The following is a 21353-nucleotide window of genomic DNA, read 5'->3' as shown; positions in this document are numbered from 1 at the left end:
GATACACTGCCTAGGTGTTACACAAACAAGGAAACCTCACAGATGCATTTTCTTTCGCGTCACTTTAAAGGGAAAATATGTTGAGTAAGAGTCTCAGCGTTCAGTGTTTATGTTCTCCGCTTGTGCTAAAATAGACCACGGTGATGTCAGAACTAGGGTTCCCCTCTGTGTGCTCTGTGCTCCTCTGCCATCTGTCTCACCATATAGCTGCATCAGGGGTGGGAAGAACATTTACATCATGTACAATGATCAGGTGTTTCCATTTTCTGCTACTGTTGCGTCACCTTTTTGTGTAAGCACAGGGAATAACAACAATACGGCAATCAAAGAAGATGTAGGAGTCAGAGTTGAAGTGGAAAAGAAAAGGGTGGTTAATTTTCTGCTCAACACGATACTTCAGATAATCACAAAGGTTCTCAAAAATGTGGGGGACGATGGGATAAGGTGGTTGTGCCAAAAACAGAAATTAAGAAAAAAAAACTAGGCCTAACTAATTCATCAAACAAAACCACAAAAAGAAGACCTGAGTAACTTATCTCAAAAGAAACTTTCACAGCGAATACAACGGTGGCACCAACCAATAACCTAGCGTTTCTAGACAAAAAGATAAGGGCAAAGACTTTTCCTATCCAATCATGTAGTTAACACCTGGAGAGAAAACAAGGGAGGAGAGAGAGAATGAAAAACAGGAAGAAGGGCAAACACAACAAGCACTTTGGTCCTGCCTGGCACGTAACAGCAACTTTACTCTAGTTGTACTCCTCTACATTTCAGAGGGAAATATTGTACTTTTCAGTCCACATATGTTTTTGCACCATAGTTTTGACAGCTATAGTTACTTTTTAGATTAAGATTTTTCATTAAAATACATGATACACTTCAGAGATGCAACAATGAATTGATTAGTTGTCAACTATTAAATTATTTGCCTACAATTTTGATAATCGATTAATCAGTTTGAGTAATTTTTTAAGAAACAAAAGTCAAAACTCTCTGATTTTAGCTTCTTAAATGTGAATATTTTCTGGTTTCTATATTCCTCTATGACATTAAACTGAATATCTTTGAGTTGTGGACAAAACAAAACATTTGAGGACGTGATCTTGGGCTTAAAGAAACACTGATCAACATTTTCTGACTTTTTATACACCAAACAACTAATTGATTAATCAAGAAAATAATCAACAGATTAATCGACAATGAAAGTAATCGTTAGTTGCAGCCCTAATACACTTATAAAATACAATGCACTGTTCAAGATTAAACCACGTCTTTCTCAGTAAAAGTATTCAATAGTTCACCAAATATTTTTACATATATATTCTTTTAATATATATTAATTTATATACAGTATTTATATATATATTTATATGTTATACATACTACATTCCTGTCTACACCTCTGTATATATATTTTTTGTACTTCTCATTATTGCATACTACATTCATGTTTACAACTCTGTATACATATATTACTTCTCATCATGCATATATATACTACATCCTGTTTACATTCAGTTTTCCCATCTGAAATACTAAATTATAAATTTCAATTTACATTACTATTTAATATTTACTTTAACTGCACTATTTTACTTAGATTATCATTTTGCTTTTACTTTACTTACTTTATTTTCATTGCTAATTTGCTGGAATTGACAAATGACAAATAAAGAACCTTGAACACTTGAAAAAAAGAACAAAGATTAGAGAAAAGTCCAAAAGATGAATACAAACGTGTAACAAAACTTTCTTTTGTCTTCTCTCAGATGTGTCTTGTGACGCTTTGGAAGAGGCCTGACCCACAGGTTCGGAACCACGACCTAAAAAACAAGCTCCACCTCAACCAGCCACAACAGTATAGCTGCTTACACACTGATGCATCCATTGAACTATCAAACAATAATGTGTATGATAATCTAAAGTAATATATATTAAGTAACAGGGGCTCTTTTTTCCAGAATGAGTATGTGTACATTTGATTATTTAAATACGCTTTGCTGCTTATGTACTATTATTTAAGTAGGACTTTGAATACAGGACTTTTATTTGAGTCATTTTAAATAGTCGTATTGGCACTTTTACTTATAAGTAAAGGATCCAAATACTTCTTCTACCACTGATCTCAGTGCATAAAATAAACCAGGAATTTTAAAAGTTTGAATCAAACTGTCACTTAATAGTGCCAGTGTGAATGATCATTTGACAGTAGTTAAAAAAGCTCGCTGGGTGCCACAATCCCCTGCTTTCATGAAAAAAAGATGCCACCTGTGGATCCCACATACGGTGGGGGGGAAAGCACAAATCATGTCTTTATTGCTCTGTGAGTATGTTCATTTGTTGCCCACGCACACCCACTGAGCCTATCTGTAGCCCGGCGCTCCTGTCATCCTCCACCGCTGCTTCCTGTGTCGTGACAGCTCTCTGTTTTATCCTCAGCCCTGCCATCACCCCCCCGCTCCCCGGGAATTTCACTCCTTCTCATGTTTTCTTGTTTCCTCTCTTTCCACCTCCAGCATCTCCAGCCTTCGTCTTGTCTTCTCTTGTCTGCTGGAGAGTCGTGAGCAGAGGAGCGCAGAGAGAAACTGGTAAGAGTTACTACTACCGCCAGGGTGAACTTTGAGGATGGAGGTGTTAGACCAGCTGTAAAACAAACATACACCCCTTCTCAACATTACATACACATATTTTCTCTTAGATGTTATCTTGTGTTGAAAATGCAGTGAAATGCAGTGTGTGGGAGGCAGATACGGCAATTTCCTTAATTCTAGAGATCAGCACCAATTCTGAAGATCCATGTTAATCAGCCTTAAAATCTAGACCCACGCTTGAAGAGAGGAGGAACTAGAGAGCAAATGAGTATTTTCAGCAGTGTCTGTAATAACTGTGGCTTTATCAGTTTAGGTATCTGATGCGTGTTTTTGCAATTAAACTTCTACAAAAGAAGTTGATGATATCAACACCTGAAATCAGACTGAACTGGGATTGACGGAGAGTTAGCCGCACGTCTCTGTGAAATTTGTTACTTAGATGAAAACTGCACTTAAAGTCTCCCAGTTTACACTCAGATCTTCAAGGTTTTACATTTAGTATTCTTGGGTTGTAAGTTGAGTTGCATCAATCAGTGGAAATTCACTAAGTTACTTTACTTGAGTTTTTCCATTTTGTACTTCTACTCTGCTACATTTCAGAGGGATTATTGTACTTTTTACTCAACTAGATTTACTTGACAGCTGTAGTTACTATATGAGTTACTATTCAGTTTAGGATTTTACGTAAAAACCATATCATAAGCTTATAAAATATCATGTATTATTTGAAATTAAACCACAGGTTTCTGACTTTTTTGGCTTAAGACCCCTTACAAGAAAGCAGTGTCTACTTGAGACCCCTTGGTTATAGTTGATACTAATGTACTTTTACTTAAGTAAGATTTTGATTGCAGGACTTTTACTTGTAATGGAGTATTTGTATATTAATGTATGGTACTTTTAGTTAAAGGTGCAGTGTGGCGGATCTGGTGGCAGATTGCAACCAACTGAAACTTCTCCTGTGCCAAGCGTGTAGGAGAATAGTGGCCGACGGGAAGACAAAACATGGCCAGTAAAATTATTGGGAAAGATCAAAAACAACTGGAATGTACTGTATATATAAAACACAGGCGAAATAAAAAGCCTGACAAATTGTGTTTTATCCCATTCATCCTCTTTTTAAAGAATATATAACACTGCCCTCGGGAAGACGTTACAGATCCGCCACAGCGACCAAGTACATTCATAAAAAGTCTCATCTCATCTCATCTTCAACCGCTTATCCGGGGTCGGGTCGCGGGGGCAACAGCTCCAGCAGGACCCCGAACTTCCCTTTCCTGGGCCATATTAACCAGCTCTGACTGGGGGATCCCGAGGCGTTCCCAGGCCAGTGTGAAGATATAATCTCTCCACCTAGTCCTGGGTCTTCCTTCTAGCTGGTCGTGCCTGGGACACCTCCCTAGGGAGGCGCCCAGGGGGCATCCTTACCAGATGCCCGAATCACCTCAGCTGGCTCCTTTCAACGCAAAAAAAAAAGTCTGTCGTACCAAATGCAATAACTTTACTAAATTCCTAAACACCATTCACACTGGGACCATGTCCGTTATTGTTGTCTGCATGCATGTTATGCTATTTAATGTATGTATTGTGATTTACTATGATGTGTTTTTACCAACCTATGAAGCCAAAGGCACATTTCCAAATTTGTGGACAATAAAGATTATTATTAAAACGTGACTGTCTCTCTCTAGAGCCAGTGTTTGGTTTGTCCGTTCTGCTAATGTCGAAACACGTCGGCCGGCTCCATGAACAGGACCCGCTCCCTATGTAGATATAAACGGCTCATTCCAAGGCAACAAAAACACCATTCTTATTTTCAGGTGATTATACACTAAAGAAAACATACTAGTTCATATTATATTCCATTTCTGCTAAAAGATCCCCCTAAATGCTACACACTGTTCCTTTAAGTAAAGGATCTGATCACTTCTTCCACGCATGCCTTTGAATAAGAATAAACCTTTTTGTTATAACACAATAGAAATAATAAAAACAAGCTTCTGAAAAATTCATAACAATACCAGAAGTATCTTTGTTTTATATACACATTTATATTTTTTATATACACTGTACAGATCTCAAAAAAATAAATGGTTGATATTTAACATTGTGCACCCCACGGATGTGTAACTACAAAGAGAAGAGGGAGTGAAAGAGGGGGCTGAGTGATACCAACGACAGACAGATATCAACAACCCCAGTAAATACTGATGATTTTTTTTCTTTCTTTTTTTTTCATACAGGACACTTCACAATCATTTGTACAGTATATAAATTAAAATGTTGCTGGTTAACCTCTCTTTGTCTCAAGCAGTCCCCCAAGAGAATGCCCTAAATCAGAAATACAAGCTTGTCCAGTGAAATTTACCAGTTTATGGTGTTTGGCCAGTGAAGAGTGTAGACATCAAACATCTAGCTCGATTTCTTACAACTAAAATATACCAAACCCTGACTGTTAACCAATATATAAGTTGCATTGATTAAAGTGACTTTCACTGAAGCCTTTGGAATGTAAAGCCTTGTTTCACACACAGGGCCGTCAGGACACACAGACGACTGTGTTCCTGGTTATTTTGGGATGCTCCGATGCTCTGCTCTGACCTGAGACGTAGCTAACAGTAATGCAAAGAGGTGATGATTATCTCCTGTCTCACCTTTTTTTCCCTCCCCCACTACCTGACACTTGGAGAGGGGGAGCACATATGGTGAAGAGCACGGCGTGGCGGGTTTATAAGGCACACACAGGACACTTTGTGCCAGAAAGCATGTGTGCACGGCGGGGGTGTTTTGGGGGGGAACGTCACCCTTCATTTTTTTTGGTCTCGGTGAATCAGATCGGAAGGACAGATAGGACAAAATGTTGGTAGCTGCTTCTGTCTGAACTAAAAATTATGTAAAAGAAAACAGGTTTTATCTGTTGTAAAGCTTGTTTGTGACATTTTATCCTTTGACCTTCACTCTCAGCTCACGTATGACAGATCTGCCTCCCTCCCAAACCAAACGTCCTTTTAATAAACCACTCATTAGGAGAATAAATAACCCTGCTATGAAGAGAGGTTTGTTCCAGCATCGTCAACAAGTGCAGTGATTCTTAAAGAAGTGACAACTTTTAAAAAAACATATTTTTTCCTTTGTACATCTGGTTTGTTTCATACAGAATAAAAACGGTAAACAATGTTGTTCTGTATTAAACTGGCAAAATAGAACTCAGTGCAGATATATATACACACAGAGGGACTCACAGGAAATACAATCACACAAACTAAAGCTCAAATATTGACGCTCACACACATACACACATCCAGTAGACAAAAACGGACAGTGGAATGTTAAAAGACTTTTTCCCTCTTTCATATGTTTCATAAATGTCTATATGGGAGGTATTGGGGGAGGTCACGTTCAGGCAGTGAAGCAAACAACTGGAAGACTGACTTGTACTTGGTTCAAAACCCTAAAAATCAGGTCTAATATCGACCTTTGACTCATAGTGCTCTGTAAAAATGAAAAAGAAAAGGTTCATAGTGTTTTGTAATGCCTATTCCAGGTTTGATGCACAGGTTAATGCAGCTGATAAACACATTGTTACATGGCAGGGATAGTTAATTTAGATTAATTTATTTAATCTACATCTGATTTCTCAACCAATTACCATCTGATATCCTAACAAAGCCATTTCGTGCCTACGTACATAAATTGTCAGTTCACCCGAATCATCAAATATTGAGTGTACCCTAAACTAAAGGTCCACTTTCAAGCTTTTTCCTTTAAACTGCAGCTACAACACGTTCTCATCCCAACTCGTCACATACTGCCGCTTTGTCATGCCCCTTGGAGTCACTTTAGGATTAGGCAACAAAACCACTGTAGTTAGGTTTAGGAAAGAACTACATGGTTTGGCTTAAAACTACTACGTTTGTAAAGTGAAAGTGAAACTTAATGCACAAGACATGAACAGCGGTCTCCCGGATGACCCATCTACCTCCCCTCCCACCCTATGTGTGCCTTTTCGCTCTCAACACTACGTCACCACAATCCCGGCACACTTTCTCTGTGCATTTTCTGTTGCCGCGGATGGGTTTACACTGTAGTTAATGTAAAGCCCGGTGCGTTTCATACAGGCACTAAAGGGTGCCTTGTGCTGTGGTATCACACGCCGACAGCTGTGACAAAGCCTCGGTATTTGACGCCCTGGGAATGAGAACGGGCTGGCATCGAGTTTGCTGAGTTGAATCTAAGATCTCAGGGTGGAAGAATGACAGACTTCTATTAAATTCCTGGCAGTATCAAAATTAACCAGTTGTGGGGCCCTTGCTTCCAATGATTTTAGTTTGGTCTTCCTCAGGGTGTTTTGATGCCATCACTGAAGTTTTGGGCTTGGTGTTCATTGGTGGGGGGTTGAACAGTCTGTTTACCACCAACAGGTGAAGGACTCAACCGAGCAAACTGTGAAATGTGGTTGAAAAAACACAAGCATTAAGAAAAGCTAGTAAGGGGACCTTGAGTTAAGATTTGTTTTAGAGCATGTCTTGCTCATTAGTGACATCAAGCCATGCAGGAAGTTTCAGTTTTAGTTTCCGTGACGGAGGTTGTCGTGAGTTTTCACCGATTTCACCCTGTCCCAGTGAAAACCATTCACTGAGATGTTTGTGGATTATCCGATTAACCAGAACATTGTTTCTGGAGAGACAAGCTGCTGTTGAATTTTTCAAAAGCAATTTCAAATGCAGTGAGCGCCACAATGAAATCCTAATTATCTCCTTTGTATTTGGGGTGGCAGCAGCGATTTCAGAAGATCAAACCCACAACATAGCTATACATCTGAAACTATTTGCCTGGCTTAATACTACCAGGGGTACGTTAGAAAATACTGTGTGTGTGTGTGTGTGTGTGTCTTTGTTTTAGGTGGACTGACCCTTTAACCTCAGTGACCTCCCCACGCCTTCAGCTAACTTCAACACCACTAATTCTAACAATACCATATTTTCATCATCGTTATCAAGGGCTGTTTTCAACAATATCTTAATTTAGCTGTTCAAGTCCAAAATACTCCCTCATTCACACTCACACACGCACACGCAGACACACACACAAACACACGTACACACACACACACACACACACACATGGAAGCTGGCTTTTTGCTTATTTTCAGTGTCTGGAAGAACAGGTTTTTGAAAAAACAAAAAGGAAAACACAACATTAATCATTTTACTCTTTTTTCCTGTCCATCGGGATTTCTTTCCAAAGAAAAACGTTTTTTTTTTTCTTGACACTTGACCTAATGGACCAGCGTTAAATGTTCATATCCTTTTTTTTGTTGTTGAAGAACTTCATTTGGGGTTTACAGCACATCACCCACAGCACGCACAGACAACGAAGGGTTCCAGCCAAGGGAGAATTATTACAGTGGTGCCAGAGAAAGAGTGAAAAGTGAAAAAAGATCAAACATGAGTTGAGCGACAAGAGTCCAGTTCAATTCCATCTTAAATACGGCCCATCACTCTTCCATTGCCTGTGTCGGTTTTCCTGATGTTTCAGGCATTTTTATGGGTATGGAGGAGGAACAGTGACAGTAACGGAAGAAGACGTGAACGAAGAGGCGAGGAGCAGATTAGAAGACTACTCACTGCGACACCAGATGAAGGTGGTAAATGGGTCGCACAGGTCAGTGCCATTCACACTCGGGTACATGTTTGAACGCAGCCCGCCACAGAGGATGGAAGGAATATCCGTTTTTGGTTGGTAGTTTGTATTCATGGGTGGCAAAAGGTGCTGCTCTGGTGTTTAACACTGGGAATGGTCGACAATGTGGAGGAAAAGGACTGAGGAGTAAAAAAAAAAAAAAATCTCATAGAAAGAGGTCACAAGGAGGAAGTGAGACATCAAAGACATTAAGTTCAGACAAAGAGATGAGACGGGGGTTGGGGAGGTCAGGTGGGAATCAGGACTTGACGAGGGTAAGAGTTAAGGAACGGTGAGGGCGGAGGATATCAAAGAAGCCTGAGAACAAAGAGATGACACACATTGTCTGCAGCTCAAGACTGCAGTTAGGGAGTCGAGGGTTATGTGCTGAGGGCGGGGGGGCTGAGAGGCTGATGCTGAATCTGAGGGAGGAAACACTGTAGGCAGGTTGGTGGCTGGGTCACTCAGGCCTTGAGAGCATGCCACTGGGACACGGGATTACGAGGACGCCCCATCATGTCTTTCCAGTGTTTTACCTCTGCAGGGCCGCTCTTCCATGAGAGGTAAATCTGTGAGAAAGAGAGAATCAGTGTAACCCATGTAATGTCACACAGAGATTGATGTTATTTTTGAAGGGAAGTATCAAGTAAAAAAACCTTCACTGTGAGTCTTAAGTCTAGCCCTGCTTTCACCGCTAAGCCTGTCACTCTAATCTGAATTTAACTCAAATCCAGGGCAGAAAAAGAGCCATTACAGGATGAGATTTTTACCCTGAGAAAGGCTAATGCTGCCGCTAATGAAGATCAAACGCTGAGTCTTTAAGTAATTCTCATGTAGAAAGAAACCCCTGATCCGTACGTGTCACAGGAAGTACTGTTCATTGTCCTCCGACCAGTTCCAAGTTATTTATGAGTGTGGTTATAATAGGCAACGTATTATTACTGCTGTGTGGAGGCAGATAATATATGTGGTTAGGGTGGCAATTACTGTAGATGTGTATGAATGACAGGGAGCACAGTAGCTCATCTATGCAGCACACAGCTCAAAGATTATTATTATTACCGTGTCTGAAGGAACAAGGATTTGATTGGAGCTCTGGGCTCGAAATTATGAATTTATGAATTGTGTTAAAGCTCTGTTCTCCAGTATATATATCTATAGATGTGGGTTGATTTATTTGGTTTAAATCAGTCATTATGCACAAGGAATTGGGACTGATGTGGTTAGAGTTGAGTATATGATTCTGTAAAGGGATAAAATTGATGTGGATGATATAGTGTAGTAGCAAAAACTAAGGCAATACTTTATTTGATGTAAATTCCTAATAATTTCCTAAGAAGTGTCCTGAAACGAACAATGTCATATGGCAATAATTATAACTGAAGCAGAGAGTGTTAAATTGGTGCACTTCCAATGAATTAATTCCTATTAATTGTTGAGCTCGCGTAGCGTAGACTCTTTCAGTCAATGAGCAGGCAAAAAGGTGACTTTGTCTACAGTCAGCCATGTAGTTGAACAGAAATGAAGAATTAAGTTTCCAATGACAAATGAATAACTAATGAATATTGAAAATGGAGCAGTTCTTTCAAAGAACTTCTTCCGGAAAGCAAGTAACTAACTGACTAATTATCTATAAACAGATTCTGCATTCACATGTAGAGTCTGTAGCAACGGGACAGGATTTTGGTATCAGAAGCGCTCTTGTGTCCGTTTGTGGTCCGAGTAGTATTGACCAATCACGTTTGAGCGGGCTTGAATTGAGGTTGAATGCTGGTAAACAGTCCGTGTGGAGAGCAATAGAGGCAGAACACATCGGCCAAAATGCAATCTGGGAACCCACCGGCTATCGTCTGACGATGATTTAGCTTTTTATTGGTTTAAAATGAGCTTTTATACAGGCTACTTGTGAAAAAATCTGGTCGTACATGTCATCTCTCAACTCCAACTCCAGTCTTGCATCTCAAGTTGTTAACTGGACTCTTAGCCTGGATAAATACCGTGGTAACACTGCAACCTAAACATTCACAGGTTCATTTGTTTCTCTTAAGGTCCAGTGTGTAGGATCTGGTGGTATCTAGCGGTGAGGTGAAGAGATTGCAACCTGAAGCCTCTCCCGTTTGCCAAGCTTGTTGGAGAGCTACGGTGGCCGACGCGAAAACGCGAATGTCCCTCTCTAGAGCCATTTGTTGTAAGAGTAGCGTAGGTTATTTGGAGGAGAGTGTGTGAGTGTGTGTGTACATGGGAAATGAGTGGTGAAGCAAGAGACAGAGAGTGGTGGCGACGGGAGAGAGTAACGTTATCGACTCCGGCCCAAGCCGTTCTGGGCTACTGTAGAAACATGGTGCTGCAACATGGCGGACTCCGTGGAGAGGAGACCCGCTCCATATGTAGATATAAACGGCAAATTCTAAGGTAAGGAAAAAACAACGACTCTTAGTTACATTTATTAATATAATATTCCATTTCTGCCAATAGATCCCCCGAATTGTTACACACTTGTCCTTTAAGATCTTTTCAGACCAAACGCAAATAATCTATGTGAATAAATCAAACGTCAATTTAAAAATTCTTACCCATTCTATCTCTATGAGCTTATCCACCCCAAGTCCGAAACTTTTGTATTTAATGCTTCGTAATGCAGTGTTTTTTTTTTTTTCCGGGCTGTTTCATTTCTGTGAATTTCGGATGACGATAAAAGCAAACCAACCAATAAAATAATGACTTTTGCTCACACGATCAAAAGTTTTTCTCGGACATCAACGTCATAATCGTGTTTTTACCGTCACACAACAATATGGATTTTTATCTTGCAAAATAGTGTCCTTCTATTGAGGTTTTCGATTGAAGCTTTGAATGTCTGTCGTCAGCAGTAGTAGTCTTGGTGTGCGCAACAGATCCTTGATTAATTTGAATTAGCTCATTTCCTCTTCAGGGCAACAGATGTGTTTTTCTTAGAGACGAGCAGATCATTTGCTGAAATGTTCAGGTAACAAATGTCCAATAATACAATGTGCGCTATATTAAAATTAAAAGGCGTATTACAGTTATGGCTGGGGGACTTTGGGCACACCTTCTACATTTAGTTAGAATGCAAAATGTACATTTTGAAGGAGTGACTGTATTTACATGCCATGCTTATTTGTTATTGGTGTCAGTCTAAATAAAAGCAACTGGTTCTCATTTAATCATTCACAATGCAGCAGATGGGTGAGTGTGTTCCAGCAGGGGTCAGTAGAGACTGGCTCATTGATCAACTGCTGATGGTCTGTCACACAGTCAGGAGAACACAGAGGAAGAGAAGAAGAAGAAGAAGAAGAAGAAGGAGGAAGAAGCTAAGAAGAGGGAAGAAGATACCTTTCCAATGACATCATTGCGACTGAGCCTGTCCTTGTCCATGACGGTGATAATTATGGTGGTCTCCCTCAGAACGTGGGCGGGCACGTCAAAGGGGAAGGACTCGTTGAAAACCGGGTTCAGACAGCGCTTCATTACCACCGTCTTCTTCTTCTCCACGCGCTTGTCCTTGTGCATCAACCACAGTTTCACATAGGGGTCTGAGGAGAGGGAAAGGTGCCAGTTTGTTTACAATATCTCATTCCTGTTTGCCATAATTGAATGCCATGTTTAGCTATCATGGATTTTCTCGAGTAGTGAACAAAAAAACATCATTTTCCTATTTTTATTTTGAAGCAGCACTGATGTAGAAGGGCAACAATAAAAGAACACAGGGAGATGAAGGAGCATGTATATACCAGAAGTGCCTCCAATGTCCATGGCTTTGAGGTTGCGGGCTTTGATGATGCTCACAGTGATGGTGTTGGCTGTGGGGTTGTAGCACAGAGACACCAGCAGATCCCCTCGACTCCCCTGGAGGAATCACACACAACAACAGCGAATTGTTTACTGTTTTTTTTTTTTTTTTTATCCCCTTTTTCATGTTGTTCCCCTTTCTGTTGCGTTCTGTGTATTTCTGTTTCTTCCTCTGGCTGTCTGTGTTCTCTCCGTCTACCTGTCAGCCTCTCCATATTCCCTTCTTTCTCTTCTCCCACCAGCACGCTGCCACATTTCCCCTGAGAGCATCACGGCAGCCAGGAATGACATCACCCGTTACATTCTGTCCCATTCTCTCTTACCCCTCCTCCCTTTCCTTCCCTCCCCGCCTCTTCTCCGTCTTACTCACGCTGCCATCACTACATGGTTTCAGCTCCTTCCAGAAAGTCTGCATGTTGGCCAGGTCCAGCTTGTTGAGGGGTACGGACACCTCTCCTATGGGGTCATTCCTGCTGAAGCGGTCGTAGTCGAGGACCTGCAGGTATAGAGTCCTCTGGACCACCTTATCATAGGGGAACCCTGAGAAACATCACAGAAAAGAAACAGCTTGAGAGTGCCTGCATGCTCTGTGTTCATGTATTATGTATGTGTTAAAGCTTCCTCCATCAAACCTTCAAACAGGAAGGTCTCGTTCCAGTGGGGGTTCAGATTCTTCCTCTTCACTTTGGTCTCCAGTTTGTGCTTCTTGTCTGGCAGCAGGTAGAGTTTGACAAATGGATCGGAGGTGCCGGAAAAGTCCTTCGCAGGCAAGTCCTGGCCCTTGAGGATTTTGACAGTGAGGGTGGAGTCCTGAAAACTGTATCCAACGCTGAACTGAATACGACCCAGCTTCTCACACACCGGACCCTCGTGGTCATCTTCCTCCGAACCTGGAGACAACTAAAGGAGACACAGGGGATAAATGTGATGTTATCTTTTTATTCAACTCCAGGTGGTTGATAGCTGCATTGTAATGGAGGCAACATTTACTGGTTTTATTACCGGTTCATTCCTCTATTTTGAAACAAGATATTACTAGATATAGATTTAGCGTTGTTCATTAAATTTTCAGAAGCACTTAAATCCTCAGAGGAGAAAAGGATTCTTTCTTACAATGAACATCTCTCAGAGGTACATTATAAGATAAAGGAACAAATCACATTTCACATGAGATTAGTTTGCTCTTAAAATTATGAATATTATTTTATTATGAAGTAAACCAGGAGAGAAACACTCTCCAGGCACCAGGTTATTGATTACCTTCTAAAATACAGCTAAATATCGTGGACAAAATATTAAAAACACCTTTCAGTATACCAGCATCACCAACTGCAGCAGTACTGTCCGTAGCACGTACACTTCTTTCTGCAATCCCACAATGCAATGTGGTGCCTGTTATAGATGCGATAAATTACAGTCGAGCAACAATACATCTGTCAGTGATGACACAAAATGATGATGATTCATAAGTGTCTAAAATCTCAATTTAGTGCTCGCTGTAGAGTAAACTACTAAATGTATATGCGTATAAATAGCACGACATCACACGGACATTCCACGTGTCATGAGGACGTTTTTTAGGCTTTTCATGTATCATCTGTATGTCACGCAACAAAACTACAGTAAGGTCTGCAGTTACGTTTAGGCAACAAAACCACCTAGTTAGGTTTAGGAAAAACATCATGGTTGGGCTTAAAATAAGTACGTAAGTTAAGTAAAACACATACGGAAACAACGTCACAAATGTCATTGAAAAACATGCGACAAACGTCACTAACGTAACTTACAAAACAAAACATTGGTCTCCTGGTTAAAAGTTGTGTGTTTGTTGGACCCATCTATCTCCCCTCCCGCCCGCCACAAGCAGCCGTTCTCGCTTTCTATTCTACGTCACTAGCTCTGAGCGTAGCATGTTTATACGGATGCGTTTACATTGGACTCATGGCGTACAAATGACATGCCAAATGCAAGAAAGGCTTATTATAATAAACTAAAACTGAAACTAAAATGAAAATAAGCAGTGAAAATGATTTTTGGTGAACTAAATTAACTAAATAAAAATGACGTCCTTTAAGAAAAACTAAAACTAAACTGAAACGATATTGCCTGAGTTAAAAAACTAATGAAAAAATTAAAAATGAATGTAAATTCATGTCAGTTTTAGTTTTTTTTTTAGCTATGATATATCTCAACTGAAAAAAAGGAGACAGCAGGAATTTCCGTTAACTCTTGTGACATTGAACCACAGAAATTGAACGGACTTGACATTCCAGGAGAAAGCGCTATGACGCAATTGCGTCAATAAAGTAGCACAAAGATTAAACACTAAGGCCATTCCTACCATGTATTATGTGTGTATATGTAGCTACATACTTCTGAGACATTATACCTGGCCCTAACAAAAGCAAACTAAAACTACTGTAAAATGAAAACTAAATATATAAAAACTAAACTAAAACTAGCCAACTAACTAAAACTAAACTAAAATGAAATTGAAAAACTAAATCAAACTATTTGAAAATTCAAAACTATTATAACCTTGCCATGAAGTTGGATCAACATGTCAAAAACTTATATATTAATATATAACTTCATGAAGGTGGGATTTATAGCAGGGCTGATGCAATAATCTGTATTAGTTTTAACCAGGAGGATCTATTAAACTGACAGTTGAGTGCCTACAAAATGTAGTACCATGAGAATTGCACCACTATCATCAGGGTCAAACTCACATTCACTCAGCATGTTCACACACAGATTAAACACTCCAATCCACAGGGGGCACCAATTCTGCACTTCAGCATTAAAAACCCAGCTCCTAACTGGCAAAATGGCATGATGTTATGTCACACGGCCGCTGTCTGCTGTGCGATAACGGCACAAATTGTCCATGGCTGTGTGGAGATGAGAGGCAGATTATCAGTTGGTAGACAGACCCTCTGACTGATGGTGGCGTGGCCCGGAGGGAGGGAGAGAAATCCAGTTTAAAAAGTGCTATCTGATGAGGGAAGAGCTAGAAGCATCACTCAAGGAGCAGATCCAGAAATTTAATATCCAATTCGGTATTCTCCCACATATTATATATATATGATCACTTTTCATTATGCAGTCCTCCACCCAACTGCTGGCCTAAATTGCTTTTCCCCATTTTCTGTGTTGGGCCCTCTTCTCTTTTTCCCAGAGTCCTCCCTTCTCATACAGTTCTTAAATTCTGCTTTCTAATTTACTTTTCTGAAACCCAAACATCCCATGTGCAGTAGATGCAAATCCTCTCGGAGCACAAAACCGGGCCATGGCCGGGTTTGAGCAATACTTTAAAGGATAAATCTGGTGATATTCTACTCGTACTAACAAATATTGTCTTTCTAAAGCCTGATGTAGCTTATTCTTCTTTGCCATTGACCTCCATTGTTGTCCAGAAACTACAAAAATGAGACACATGTTGCACTGACTGACATGTTCCTCCTGTCATGTCCTATGTTTCCCTTGTTTCCAGTTTTCAAGTGTTATTTCCTGTTTTATTTTGGTATACTCACCTTTAGATACTTCACTTCCTGCCCGTGTGATTGTTTTCACCTGTTCCTCGTTATCACCCTCCTTTCATTGTGTATTTATGGTGCCTTCAAATGAACCTTGTGACCGCGTGTTTACAACATGGGAAGTCGTGTACACGATATGTTTGGCGTTCAAGTGGATAAGTCGAACACCGCTGCTAAGCAACGGTAATGTAAACGGTACTAGAAGCCACAGAGGTTAACGATTTAGCATGATTTAATGCAGGAATGCAAAGGAATAATGACAAGAGGAAAAAGATGAGGCATACAGTACATACAAACACATACATACACATAAAACTCTATAAATTACATAAACTTTGCAGTCAGGTAAAACTCACATGCAGCTTTCAGCATCAACTTTCCTTTTTTGTGCCATTCTGTGTTAGCTAGTTTGCAGACAGTGGAGGCCCGCCTGTGTGTTTGGTGTACGGGGCACATGTTGCTGTGCAGACCACAACTAAGCAAGCCAAAATTGATTGAGAACCTGAAGTGATAAGGGGGCACGGATCAAAATTTGCAAGGGGCCAGATTTGTCACATGTGGCCTAGTGTTTTTGGTTACTTTTGCCTTTCTGGACTGACCTCCTGTGGACTATATCTGTTTCTGGCAAATAAAGACTGTGTGTTTTGGAATTCACTTCCCTCTCTGTGTCATGTGTTTGAGTCAAGTTCCTTGTGTCTTCACCTGACGTTACACCTCCATTACAATAAACAGGCACTATAGTTTCTTTTGAGTAATGATGCCTTCAAATGGGGTCGTGTTTACCGTGTTCACAAGAAGAGTCCATATGAACGCCCCCCTCTTGTCGTATTCACGACCTCGTAAGTGGAAAGTTTCTGAAAGCTCAGAGTTCACGAGTTGTGACGTGTTTGTTGACGTTGTCAGAAATGGTGGAGGCCACGGAAGTTAATTTTTCCTTACATAATAAGTGAATATATTGTAATTTTAGTCACATATTGTTTTTCTTTGTAATTTTATAATATGTCTGAGGAAAATGTTGATATTCCCAACAGCCTCATCTTTTTTCTCTTGTCTTTATGTTACCCACTTGCTAGCTTGCTAAATTGTTAGCCTCTGTGGCTTCTAGACGCCGACGATAACGTTAATATTGCCGTTGCTAAGCAGCAGGGTTCTCATGACTTAACCACTTGAACGTCAAGCATATCGCGTACGCGACTTCCCATGTTGTAAACACAAACTCACAAGTTTCATTTGAAAGCACCATCAATCCCACATACACTGTCCTGCTGTAAATACTTACTGGCCGACAAAATGTGTATCAATCCGCATCTGAAAATAGTCCCCAAAAAAATGCATCTACAATTGTTTGAGTAACATTTGTTAAAAGCTACAATGACCCGATGTTTGAAGAAATTATTTAGCCTTTTTTAAAAATGAAAGTATATATCAGTGAATATTTTCTAAAGATTTACATCTTCTGTAGGAATGAATGGGCTTGGTGCTGAGTGCCACAGATACTGTAGGTTGGGGAAGTCAGTCAAGTATTGAGAGACGGATTAACGCATTGCTGGTTTTGGTCTTTTCATGGGATGTGTCGCCAGCTTTATCCTTTAACAAGTAAAGCACATACAGTGAAAACCTCTGCAAGTGTGTTGACACCGTGGCAAAGACACGTTCACACCACACTATCACTGGCTCTGTGAGCATCTCAAAAAATGAAAGCAGTGTCAGAGTACATCTTGATAAGAGCCATGTGATGCTGACAGGACCCCCACCCATCCTTCCCCAGCCCCTATCACCTGAAACGCTTGAGGGGGTCTGATGTATATACACTCTGACGTTCAATGCTATTTCTCTGGATCCTTTTTCCTCAGTTGTATTCTATGAAATAAAGTCTGTATATACTGCCACTGCTTTTTCTACAGCAGCACAAGTGGCTCAAAAGTGGAGGATGGGTATTTTCAGCATGAAAGGAGGGTTGTGTAATATATAGACGCCTTTGGCGAAACTGCCCAGAATGAGTATTATCATTAAGCACCACCACTGTGAATTCCTCAGACACACCATGAGACCCACATAATTACACACTGCTCATACCCATCGCTGCCATATTCTCGCAGCACCCACAGCACTGCGTGTTCTTTCACAGCTAATTACCGAAACCTCGCTGAGAAAGGCGCGCGTCCCCTCCCCTCCCAGTGCCTCACTCCAGGGTGATGATTACTGTATGTTTCAGCGAGATGAGATACTGTATGGCAATAACTAACGGTGGTTGCTCTACAGGTGGGTGAGCTGAGTGGGATGAAGACAGGACTTTCTGAGTGATGAAAGACTTGTGAGGAGGAAACACTTCTCAGAGGACTGCGCTCAATTGATCTGAAGTGTGTAGGCTTTTCTGTTCTCACTTTCTGCTCCAGAACCGACACAGGGTGTTATTTACTACTCTGATCTGGCAAAGTAGGTCAAAGTTACACCAGGAGGTCAGTCGGTAGCACGGCTCGGACCAAGTCATCGTTTGGCAAGTCACAAGTACGTCTCAAGTCTTCTGACTCAAGTCCCAAGTCAAATCCCAAGTCAAGACTGACAAGTCCCAAGTCAAGACAGATAAGTCCGGATTTAAGACAGGCAAGTCCCAAGTCAAGTCCCAAATCAAGACAGGCAAGTCCCAAGTCAAGTCCCAAATCAAGACAGGCAAGTCCCAAGTCAAGTCCCAAATCAAGACAGGCAAGTCCCAAGTCAAGACTGACAAGTCCCAAGTCAAGTCCTAAATCAAGACAGGCAAGTCCTAAGTCAAGACTGACAAGTCCCAAGTCAAGTCCCAAATCAAGACAGGCAAGTCCCAAGTCAAGTCCCAAATCAAGACAGGCAAGTCCCAAGTCAAGACTGACAAGTCCCAAGTCAAGTCCCAAATCAAGACAGGCAAGTCCCAAGTCAAGACTAACAAGTCCCAAGTCAAGACTGACAAGTCCCAAGTCAAGTACCAAATCAAGACAGGCAAGTCCCAAGTCAAGACTGACAAGTCCCAAGTAAGGTCCCAAGTCACAACTGACAAATCCCAAGTCAAGTCCCAAATCAAGACAGGCAAGTCCCAAGTCAAGACTAACAAGTCCCAAGTCAAGACTGACAAGTCCCAAGTCAAGTACCAAATCAAGACAGGCAAGTCCCAAGTCAAGACTGACAAGTCCCAAGTCAAGTCCCAAGTCACGACTAACAAGTCCCAAGTCAAGTCCCAAATCAAGACAGGCAAGTCCCAAGTCGCGACTGACAAGTCCCAAGTCAAGTCCCAAGTCGCGACTGACAAGTCCCAAGTCAAGTCCCAAATCAAGACTGACAAGTCCCAAGTCAAGACAGATAAGTCCTGAGTCAAGACAGACAAGTCTTGAGTCAAGTCCCAAGTCAAAACTGACAAGTCACGAGTCAAGTACCAAGTCAAGACAGGCAAGTCCCAAGTCAAGACAGGCAAGTACCAAGTCAAGACAGACAAGTCCTGAGTCAAGTCCCAAATCAAAACTGACAAGTCACGAGTCAAGTACCAAGTCAAGACAGGCAAGTACCAAGTCAAGACAGGCAAGTACCAAGTCAAGACAGACAAGTCCCGAGTCTAGTCCCAAGTCCTTGACTTTGAATTTCGAGTCCTAAACAAACCATATAGCACTCTTCATATAATATAATGCCATTTGCGTCTCTGTCTGTAATTTTCAACCCGCATATTTTGCATACTCCAATTTGTTTTTTATTGACCACTGCATAGTTTTTGTACACGAACAAAATTATCTTTAGTATCATTTTTTTCTCATTAACGTAACGTCAATCCTTCATGGTTCTCTCCTTCAACCATGAAGTTCTCGTCCTTGATTGGATGCTGTCGAATTGGTTCAAACAAAGTCCATGTGGGGAATTAAGTGTCGACTTGCTGGGAATGAGTAACGTCAACGTTCAGGAAATGAAGGGAAATGAATTGATTCGTGGTACACTTTTAAAATAACATACTTGTTAATCTTTTGGCTTGCGGGAAGGTATTGAGTATTTTCAAATCAAGAGGCTCAAGACCAAGTGAAGTCACGAGTCCCTGGTGTTAAAGTCCAAGTCAAGTTGCAAGTCTTTTTTGATTTTGTCAAGTCAAGTCTAAAGTCATCAAATTTGTGAGTGAGTGAGTCCAAGTCATGTGACTCGAGTCCACACCTCTGGTAAATAGTGATAGATGTTTAAAACGGACAGTATTAAGAGAAGTAGACTGATATTATCACTGACAGAAAGTTTAAACTACAAAAAATGTGTAAGTGTTGTAAGAAAGTGGAATTACAACACTGAACTCCAACTTAATCACAATCACAAATGCTGTTATAAAGGTCAGCCATGTTAGCTACAGTGCCAGTTATCACTAAAGCCACTGCTCTTTGAGGGAGCTCCCAAAGAATATGAAATGAAATCTTAGTTAAATCAAAAATACCAAAATATGCCACATCAGGAGGAGCTTGGAGTGGAGGAGAGAGATGTGGCAGCAGATAAGACCTTGTAATACAGCGAGTAAGTGGACCTTGAGTGGAGATTGTTTTGACAACCGCTTGTATTCCAAGGTCAAGCTCTACATTCACGTTGCATCAAACAAGCAGATTAGCTGCTACGAGTCAAAAACCAAGCCACAAAGAAACAATGAACATATGTACTTACAGTATATAGAAGGCTTGTATGTACGGCTAAATGTCATTTAATAAAACTTGCTTTTATTACAGTCTTTAAACTGGTGATTAATTACTAATAAGAAAAATTCTTATTTTCAGTTTTTTACATTATTTTGTCTATCCCCTTGATTCATCACCCACTTCCTTGTCTCCAGGCCTGCATGTAACTTTCATCTTAGATTAGGAAAGATGACGTGGAAGCACCATTCAAGTCTCTCTGCTGTCTCATTTATTATGATTTAAAAGGCTTTGCTGACAGCAGTAACCATCGTCTTAATATAGACGAGCTCGGCTATGCAGAAAACAGACCACAGAGGAGTTAGTGGTGTATCAATAAAATGTGTCTCACGGAGCTTCAGATGTGCTGTGTTTGTTGATATTGTGTGTTACCATGAGCATGTCACTGGTGACGGAGTTGGCCAAGTCAGAAACAGAGGAGTTGGCATCGTGGCGGCGTCCGGACTCGTCTGGGGTCTGACCTCTGGGGCTGCTGCCTGCTTTGTTACCCGGAGTCCTGTTGAAATAGACACAAACACACACATATTTACATAAACATGGTCATATTTAGGGAGGGTCCTTTTCTGTTTCAAAATGACATTTCCTCTGTGAACAAGGAGGGGTAAACAAGACAAAAGTGAGCATGGCTCACATACCCTCACTCACTGCTTGACCCCTACTAAAGTAGGGCCAAAGGTTTTGCCCTTTTGGAACCAATGGAACGAGTTCTGATCCGGAAATGAAATTGAAGTCGAAAAAATCTCAGTTTTTGGCCAAAATTTCAAAAATTTTGGGCACCCTAGACTTCAAACCCCCAAAAGGCACAACTAGACCACACTCTCAACCATCATACCAAATTTGAAGTTCCTAAGTTAAATAGTTTCCGAGTTGTATTCCGGAAACGAAAGTGTGACACGCGAACGGACGGACGGATGGAAGGACAGACACGCGGAGAGCTATATATAACCCCCTCCCAACTACATTGCCGCGGGGGTATAATAAAGAAATGTTTTTGGTTTGGTGTGGAAGAACTTGACCTCGACCCCATCCAACCCCAATTGCGAGCCAGGCCT

General features: G+C 40.9%; 1 protein-coding gene across 2 annotated transcripts in view; it reads right to left on the bottom strand.

Annotated features, from left to right (window-relative positions):
- Positions 1-4618: 4618 nt before the first annotated feature.
- syt7b (synaptotagmin VIIb) overlaps positions 4619-21353 on the bottom strand; it is a 123289-nt gene continuing 106554 nt past the window's right edge. For both annotated transcript variants that reach the window (XM_037748470.1, XM_037748477.1), the window contains 6 exons: positions 20674-20797; positions 12716-12983; positions 12454-12623; positions 12026-12140; positions 11628-11827; positions 4619-8842 (listed from right to left, as the gene is read on the bottom strand). In XM_037748470.1, the coding sequence (XP_037604398.1) occupies positions 8738-8842; positions 11628-11827; positions 12026-12140; positions 12454-12623; positions 12716-12983; positions 20674-20797 (982 nt within the window). In that variant the 3' untranslated portion in view covers positions 4619-8737. The remainder of the gene's footprint in view (positions 8843-11627; positions 11828-12025; positions 12141-12453; positions 12624-12715; positions 12984-20673; positions 20798-21353) is intronic.

This window comes from Sebastes umbrosus, chromosome 2, assembly GCF_015220745.1.
Source record: "Sebastes umbrosus isolate fSebUmb1 chromosome 2, fSebUmb1.pri, whole genome shotgun sequence".
NCBI classification, from domain to species: Eukaryota; Metazoa; Chordata; class Actinopteri; order Perciformes; family Sebastidae; genus Sebastes; species Sebastes umbrosus.
Note: the sequence above shows the minus strand (reverse complement) of the source record. Positions and strands in the feature narration are given on the sequence as shown.